This window comes from Chenopodium quinoa, unplaced genomic scaffold, assembly GCF_001683475.1.
Source record: "Chenopodium quinoa cultivar QQ74 unplaced genomic scaffold, ASM168347v1, whole genome shotgun sequence".
Taxonomy (NCBI): domain Eukaryota; kingdom Viridiplantae; phylum Streptophyta; class Magnoliopsida; order Caryophyllales; family Amaranthaceae; genus Chenopodium; species Chenopodium quinoa.
In genome coordinates this window covers 4,629,009-4,637,576 of record NW_018745413.1, presented here as the reverse complement: position 1 = coordinate 4,637,576, position 8,568 = coordinate 4,629,009, and the positions used below count along the sequence as shown (strand labels likewise).

Genomic DNA, 8,568 nt, shown 5'->3' with positions numbered 1-8,568 from the left:
CATTACCACATATATAAAAATACAAAAAATAATCATATACTCAATTGTTTAACTTTAAAATACATATTTAGCTAATCGATTTTTCATGAATATGTTTCATTTTAATAAATATTTCGATAATTTAGTTCATACTTTTTGTTGACAATAATACTGAAATTAATCGTGCATGGCACAAGACCTAATCTAGTTATTCAACAAATCCAAGTTTGACCACCTTAACAAAAAAAAAAAAAAAAAAAAAAAAAAAAAAAAAAACCATAATTAAGATCCTCATTACACTTAAAATAAGACAATATGGGACATTGATTTGCTAATTGCACGGGGTAGGATTAGGTGCATAAATAATACACAAAAAAAACATTATTGGTTAATTTATTTATTATATAAAGTCCCACCAAAATTCACGCCATCTTTTTTCCTTCCTTCTTCCTCCTCCACAATTACAACAATCTCAGATCTCACCGACGATAACAAACAACAATTCAACCCAAATTCACCCAAAAAATTAATCAAACACCCAAAAAAACCCAGAAAATTTCCGCCATGGATCTCCAACCTGAAGAACTTCAATTCCTTAGCTTAACAGACATCATCAAAGAAGCAATTTCAATCCCAAAACAATCTCCTCGAACCTTCTATCTCCTAACCCTAGCTTTGATTTTCCCTCTTTCTTTCGCCATTTTAGCTCATTCCTTGTTCACTCACCCAATTCTAGCTCGTCTTCAAGATCCCACAACACCCCTTCAAGCTCAATCCCATGAATGGTTTCTTCTCCTTCTCTTCCAGTTCTGCTACCTTCTCGTTCTCTTCACTTTCTCTCTCCTCTCTACTGCTGCTGTTGTTTTCACCGTTGCTTCGCTATATACGTCGAAGCCTGTTTCCTTCTCCTCCACCATTGCTGCGATTCCTTCCGTGTTTCGCCGCCTTTTCAACACCTTTTTGTGGGTTTCGCTTCTTATGCTCTTGTATAATCTTGCTTTCATCATTCTCTTGGTTTTGATCATTGTTGCTGTTGATACCGACAGTACTTTTCTCTTGTTCTTCTCGATTTTGTTGGCGTTCGCTCTCTTCCTATTTGTGCATGTGTATATCACTGCGCTCTGGCATCTCGCTAGTGTTGTTTCTGTCCTCGAGCCGATTTACGGCTTCGCGGCGATGAAGAAGAGCTACGAGCTTCTCCAAGGGAAGGTATTGATGGCAGGGGTATTCGTATTCGGGTACCTGTTGATTTGTGGGCTGATTAGTGGGACTTTTGCCGCGATTGTGGTTCATGGTGATTCGAATAAGTCGGTTTTTGTTCGGATTTTGGTTGGGGGATTTCTTGTTGGGGTTCTTGTGATTGTGAATTTGGTGGGTTTGTTGGTTCAGAGTGTGTTTTACTATGTTTGCAAGAGTTATCATCATCAAGGAATTGACAAAACTGCCCTTCATGATCATCTTGGTGGGTACCTTGGGGAGTATGTGCCTCTCAAGAGTAACATCCAATTAGAGAGTCTTGATATTTGATAAGAAAAGGGTGATTGCATGTTGAAGTTGTGTAGATTTTTTTTTTTTTTTGAATTTGTTGTATAAATGGGAAGCAGAATGAGAGATTATATGGAGCTGGATGCTGTCTGTAAGTTTCGCTTTCGGTTTTTGATTTAATTAGTACAATAATATGTTTTATTATCATCCTCCTCCTTGTTGTTGTGACATTATTTGGATGTGAAATGAAATGAGCATTAGTTCAAAAAATATACAATCAAGTAGTACTTTTTATCATCTGGTTTGATTGTTGTAGACTTATAGTGTTATCTTTCTGGTAATTTTGTATGTTGGATGTGGGTATCTGAACTTTTTAATGATTATGAATGTTGGTTGAAAGTATAATGTGAGTGTTCAATTCTATTACTGATGTTTGGTAATAATGCTAGTTTCTTAGTAGTGCTTGTTATATGTGGTGGTGGTTGTGATACTTGTAAGAGCAAAGGTTTAGGCCTTATCTCTCTCACTGTAACTTTAAGCTCAGCTTCGAGTTTAAACTAGTGACCATTGATGTGGTGGTGGTTGTAATACTTGTAAGAACACAGGTTTAGGCCTTATCTCTCTCACTGTAACTTTTAAGTTTGTGTAAATTTAGCTTAAATTTTAACTCAAAAACTGTGATGTCCTGATGCCTCTGCAATACTTGACTTGTGCTTTGTTTGGTTCATCTAATTTAGGCCTTAATTGTGTATTTTCTGAATCACAATAGTATGTACTAAATTTCGATGGACGCCAAGGAACAAAGAGGTGTGCCGGAGGGTGTGGAGAGGGGATTTGATGCGCAGCTCGTTTGCAGTGGTGAGGTGGTGTGGGTTATCTGAACTTATATAATCTAATTTGAACTTATCTTATTTTGTCTGAACTTAACTGAAATAATCTGAAATTGTGTTTGACATTCTAAATTTTTCAGATAATCTGAAACTGTGTCTGAAATTCAGAATTTTTTTTGTGAAAAACTTATTTTGTCTAAATTTACCTAAAATAATCTGATATTGTATCTGGAATTCTGGAAATATTCAGAAAATATGAATTCATGTCTGAAATTCTGTTTTATTTATAATGTTTTTTTTACAAAACTTATTTTGTCTGAAATTCTGAACTTATTTTAATTTGAACTTATATTGATTGAAATAAAATAGATAAAATAAACAAGCCCGTACTCGGATGTTTTTATTGTTGGATTTGTAATGAAGTGAGCAGCTGAGCATTAGGTTAGATAACTCAGTGCCTCTTATTACTACCTCCGTTACAGGTTATGTGCAACGATTTGACATAAAGCAGAGAGGGGAAATGTCTAATCGTTGCACATAACCTGTAACGGAGGTAGTATTTGATTTAATTGTTGCATTGTTACTTTTCTTTGTCTTATTCTCGTGAATGTGGGAATCTAACTCTTTGTTTGGATATAAAAAGGAAGGAAGGAAAGGGAAGGGGAGGGAAAAGGAGGATGGAGGAAAGATGAGCTCTATTTTCCCTCCAAATCTCTCCAAATGTGGAGGAATCATGTTTGTTGAAGAGAGAAAAAATGGAACCCTCCATTTCCTTCCCCCAATCCTTTACCCAAACAAGTAAATTTGTCCTCTTCCCTTTCTCTTCTCTTCTTTTCCTTCCATTTCCTTCTATCCAAACAAAGTGTAAGCCTTTAAGTGATATCACTATTTGCAAGCTGGATAACTGTGTTTGGAACTTTGAATATACAACGCCATCATTCCCTTTACACTATCTTCTCTTCTTTTCCTTCCATTTCCTTCTATCTAAACAAAGTGTAAGTCTTTTAGTAATTATTACTTTCATTGTTTGCAAGCTGGAATATTGGATAACTGTGTTTGGAACATTGAATACAACACCATCATTCTCTTTACATTATTTTCGACTTGTGGCCAATTATAGGTGGTTTTAATGGTTTGTCACATAGAATATGCAAGTTTAGGTCACATCCCTGTTCACTATAGCTTGAAGTGTGAAATAAAGGCTTAGTTTTGGCAAAAATTCTGATGCCTGGTTCCTACAGAACACGGGTTTCATCTATTTATTTATATACTGGATACAATCATACAAAGGATTTAGTTTAGGTTCTATGGCCTTATAATTTTCATAGGCACATACCTCAATTTGATTCGAAGGTTGATATTAGGTTTGAGAACAACTTTCAAGCTTGCAAAACAGCTTGCACATATCAGAAGCTGAGTCTTTGTTATGGGTAGACTCCTTACAATTGATTTTATATGGTAATTTTTGCTAAGTTCATTGCTCCTTACAGATATAATATGCTATAATATGCTGTTGCATAGCATCCACCATTCCATTAATTCCTTTTTTTTTTTTTTTTTTTTTTTTAATTTCCTTTTAAGAACACATCACAGCCTTAGGCACTCTATCCTTCCTTGCCCATTGTCTATCAAGATTATCAAACCAAATTTGAGGGCTGCATTTTTTATCTTTCTTATTTTGAGCTCCTTTGAGGTAAGGTATTTGAAGAGATAGCATCCTAGGGTGTAGCTGTATAGGATACCAAGGTTTTTATCTGATAATAATCTGTCTTGTCAAGAGGGCTTATGCTTTATGAAACCAGTTTGTATTGGAATTCTTGAGATTAAGACTAGTTAGAACTCTACATCAAACCCTTTTTCCTACCTTTAATCTAGATGAAGAAAATGAGGGGCCTGACCTTACCGCCTTACTATAGGAGTTTTCAACAGAAAGCCTTAAGCAGTAATGGTGCCATCTTTGAGAGTGATAATAACAAATTCTTAACCATTTGAAGATTGGTCTTTTTGCTAGTATATGGGTTACCCTTGACAAAGCACATTCTCGATTTTTTTTCCCTAAATGTTAATCATAAATGTAGCATTGTGTATAGAGTAAACCTTTTTTATAAATGAGTTGGATTTTGGTAGGTGCTTCCATTTTCTATACCCGTACTAGTTAATCCAATGGCTGTTAGCTTGATGTGAGTGTGTTCCATGATCTTGCTGGATATCTCAGGACTGTCAGGAGGTATACATGTGAATACAATAATACCGCAGATAAGTGCTTGTTGACTCTCACGTATATAAACCGTGTTATATTACATGTTACAATAATACCTTTATGTATTATCATATAAATATACACGGATACACCCCTTAATAGTCTTTGACACATGACTTGTCTCCAATAGAGATTTGATTAGTCAGATAGGTGTGTCAGGTATCGCCCTTTAATGTAAATCTGTTTCTTTGTAAGACTGTTTATGAGGAAGGATTCATTATTCACTAGAGGTGACAGAATATTGTGATTGGGCAATCTACGCACCCCAAAAAAATAGTATGTATGATTCATGGAGTATATTATTTGGCTGAGGCATAGAGGCAATGATTTTACTTTAGAAAAATGGCTTGTTAAACTTCTTGTTCTTTTAGATTGTCATCAATGTGTTTTAATCTACCCTTAGCTGGAGTCACTTAGAAAGATATTGGGGTAATACTGATATGATGTTATGTAGCTAGTTTTACCCAGTTTTCCATTTGTTAGGAGTCTGTTGTTGGCTTATTGCAGTATATATGGCCGCCTATGCCAAGGCATTGAAATTTGTCGTCTTTTTGCTGAAGTTTTCAATTATAGATTATCTAAGAGACATTGTTATAGTGCAGTTTCTTTCCATGATTTGTTTTTATTGTTTCAATGATAATCATTTACTATGATTCCAGTTGGTTGATTCATGGCTAATCACTGTTATTGGCCAAGTAATGTATGATTAGCTGATGAATTTTCTTATTTTGTGTTTAAGTATATGATATTTGCAATCGTTGTCTGGTGTCAGATACTTCTTGAGTTACTGATGATTAATCTCTGCTATTGCTCGGATTGAATTCAATTGTAAGTCTATAAATGGCTACATATCTCATTATAGTGGTACTGCCATATAGTACTTCCTCGGATTGAAAGCCCCTTTTACAAATGATTATTGTACATGTTGTTTCATGTTAATTACTTTACCACACTTTATCAAATTAGCTAAAACCCTTTGGAAGTGTCCGAGCTTAAGTACCCACAAGGCCACAATGTTTACGGGTCTAATTTTTTGGTATGCTGGTTGATATCTCCTCCTTCAGATTCATAATTTCAATTGCTATATGTAATATGTACACGCGAATATATATTCTGATGTTTTCTTATTATTAGGGCTGGGCTTCTTGATGCCGTGTGGTGTTAATACTTGGCCGTTTGTTTCAATTATTTCATTAAACCATAGTTGGATGACACCAGAGTTTTGGCTTAGCTGTTAATGAAGATAGCAATAAAAAAATCAATCAGGCATGACTGATTGAAAAAAGTCTATTCGTAATTACAAAGTCTATTCACGAGTACAGTTGCATATGGAACCATCTCCATTTATTCTTACATTGCATATGAAAGTGGTTCGGCATAAACATTCTACTTGATACATGGAAACACTTTTACAGCATTGTTTTTAGTTGGTGCTAGCAGTTTTATGAAATTCCAGAAGAGTCACATCATATGCCCGAACCATTGCTTGGATGCCTGAGAATCCTGCTGCCTTTGCAAGTGCCTGAAATTCTCCTGCAGTCCTCTCTTTTCCTCCAGCATTCATATTTGTCAGGTACACATCAAACTGAAACACACTTCGGCTGCTAATGTTACTATCTGGGATATCTGGTATTACAAGCTCCACAGTCATGAGTTTGCCACCATCTGGCAACGCCTTGAAGCAGTTCTTAAGCACGTTCAAGCACTGTTCGTCGTCTAGATTTTTTAGTACCCACTGTCGTAATACAGAAGGTCAGAAATGGAATTAATTGGCGACAGTATGATCATGAAAGGTACTGAACCTTGTTATACATGGGAAGTAGCAGTTACCTTCATGAATATTGCATCTCCTGTTGGAATGGTTGTGAACATGTTGCCTGCAATATGCTCGATGCCAGCACAAACGGGTTGCTTCTCAATTATGGGTGGCAAGTCGAAGTTGATGCCTTTAATAGCTGGGTACTTGGATATAATTGCTTTAAGTATAGAGCCATTTCCACCCCCTACATCCACAACCGATTCTAGGCCTTCGAATCCTTTGTACTCGTTCAGAATCTTGTTTATAAACAAGGTATTGAACTCTTTCAGGGCATCAAAGAAGATTGAAGCAAATCTTTCATCTTTCTCGATAGATTCCTTGGGATCCTTGCCATATGCTTTTGCCAGTGGAACTTCCCCTTCAAGAACTGCATCTTTCATGTGATACCTGTTTAATACATCATTCAATACTTTTTTTTTTTCTTTGAATCAAACCAAACAAATCCTTTACATGAACCTATATGGTCAAATTAGCGAAATACATCGCCGGGGTTTCAAAACTAGTTGAACAAGGTTGGAGCATGAAAAACTATCTGAAAATATATGAAAAGTTGTGAATTCAATTACCAAACGTTTGCCATGAACGGGTCGTGGATCATGTTGAACATCGGTGCTAAAGAACCTTGACCATCTTTGCTTTGAAGGAAGTACCTTGAAAGCGGAGCTAAAGCGCATAGCCTCTGGACTTGACCATCAGTATGGCTATGCTCATGATCATCAGCAACAGAGCAAGACACAACATAGTATGAGCTGAGAAGGCGGAGGATACGATCTGTCATCTGTGATGTTCGGTAGTGATTGTTCGTATCTAGTGCAATACGGGCAGCAATATCGGAAGGTGAAAGACGAGCACTGGGTCCTGCTTTCTCCATGATCTCGAAAAGACCGAGATCCATGGCAGCCTTCAATGCCATAGGTAATGCAATTGCGGTTGTCAGTTGCATGGCTTGGTGTATGATACTTTCTTCCTCCATCAAAGGTTGCATCTTCTCTAGTCTTTTATTCTGCTTAACAATAATTATTGTTTATAAATTATTTGGTTCAAACAAGGATTTATACAAATGTAAGCTTGCCTGCTTAGGAGGTGAGCTTTTACTTTTTCTTGTTTTTCAAGACGGACTTTTTTTTTTTTGGGGTAGTATTATGTTGAATATTGACAACAATAACTAGCACCTATGTTATATTCAATTCATAACGATAAGCCTTTTAGTACAAAATATACTTTTTTTTTTTTTAAAAAAACATAAACGAAGAATGTCCCCCCAAAAAAAAAAAAAAAAAAAAAAAAACAACAACAAAAACGAAGAACTTTATTTGTTTCGTCCATTGGTTATTAAATTATCAGTCGCTTTGGGTGAAAAGGTGAGTTTGTAATGGGATCGGGTTATATTCAATGTCGGTGGCATATATTTGATTGTTAATAAGTCATATCTGGTTAAGGAACGGTTCATATTGGCTCATATCTTAAACAGGCGGGTCTAGTCATTTCATGTATTGGATTATGTATGATTCATCGCAGACTCATATTTTGTGTCTATAAATAACCCCTGATTTCCATTACTCGAGAGAGGAGGTGAGAAATTTTAATTATCGATAGACTGCCAAAATTACTACTACATCCGTTTTCCTAATTCTTACTCATTTTTCTAATTATCATTTTCATCTGTTTTTCTAATTCTACTCACTTTTATTCCTTTTTTTAACAATTTTTTATTCATTTTTTATATCCACAATCTCATTTAGGGCCCAATTTTATTTAACAAATATCTTAATCATTATCTATCTCAACTTTAATACAAACGTACCACATGTGTAGCCATGTAGGCCTAATTAACCTTCTCTTAGTTTGCGTAGCTACAATTGCTGATTAAGACTTAGCAAAACGGAAAAATTATTCAGCTTAGACATATTAAGCACACAAATAAGCTATTAATTAATTCAAAACTACTTGTTCAAAGACCTTAATTCAACCTCATGCTCATTCAAAACACAAGACTAACCGGTAATTTTCAATGGTCCTTTCTGAAGGAAAGATGTCATTTGGTCTAGTGTATTATTTCAATAAATAATTTACATAATACCAGGAATTATTCATTGAGATTAAGTGATCAGAACAGGAAATTGTTAGTTATCCCGCAAAAGGATGCCAAAATAACTACTTAATACTGTAAGAGATATTAAGCGCAAAAATAATCT

General features: G+C 35.4%; 2 protein-coding genes across 2 annotated transcripts; one reads left to right on the top strand and one right to left on the bottom strand.

The window, feature by feature from the left end:
- Positions 1-315: 315 nt before the first annotated feature.
- Positions 316-1,751, top strand: LOC110713333. The gene is made up of 2 exons (XM_021891790.1): positions 316-499; positions 532-1,751. Exon 2 carries the CDS (start codon positions 544-546, stop codon positions 1,504-1,506), a length of 963 nt encoding a protein of 320 aa, XP_021747482.1. The 5' UTR covers positions 316-499; positions 532-543; the 3' UTR covers positions 1,507-1,751.
- A 4,053-nt stretch (positions 1,752-5,804) lies between these two features.
- On the bottom strand, positions 5,805-8,279 carry LOC110713433 (caffeic acid 3-O-methyltransferase-like). The gene is made up of 3 exons (XM_021891884.1): positions 6,940-8,279; positions 6,385-6,760; positions 5,805-6,289 (listed from the first exon to the last, which is right to left on the bottom strand). Exons 1-3 carry the CDS (start codon positions 7,356-7,358, stop codon positions 5,978-5,980), a joined length of 1,107 nt encoding a protein of 368 aa, XP_021747576.1. The 5' UTR covers positions 7,359-8,279; the 3' UTR covers positions 5,805-5,977.
- Between the last annotated feature and the right edge of the window lie 289 nt (positions 8,280-8,568).

Excerpts from the sequence above, each read along its gene's own strand:
- LOC110713433 (XM_021891884.1), bottom strand. The coding sequence starts at position 7,358 with ATGCAACCTTTGATGGAGGAAGAAAGTATCATACACCAAGCCATGCAA. Across the intron at positions 6,761-6,939 it reads CCGTTCATGGCAAACGTTTG|GTATCACATGAAAGATGCAG; the intron begins GTAATTGAATTC and ends TGTATTAAACAG. Across the intron at positions 6,290-6,384 it reads GAGATGCAATATTCATGAAG|TGGGTACTAAAAAATCTAGA; the intron begins GTAACTGCTACT and ends GTATTACGACAG.
- LOC110713333 (XM_021891790.1), top strand. The coding sequence starts at position 544 with ATGGATCTCCAACCTGAAGAACTTCAATTCCTTAGCTTAACAGACATC.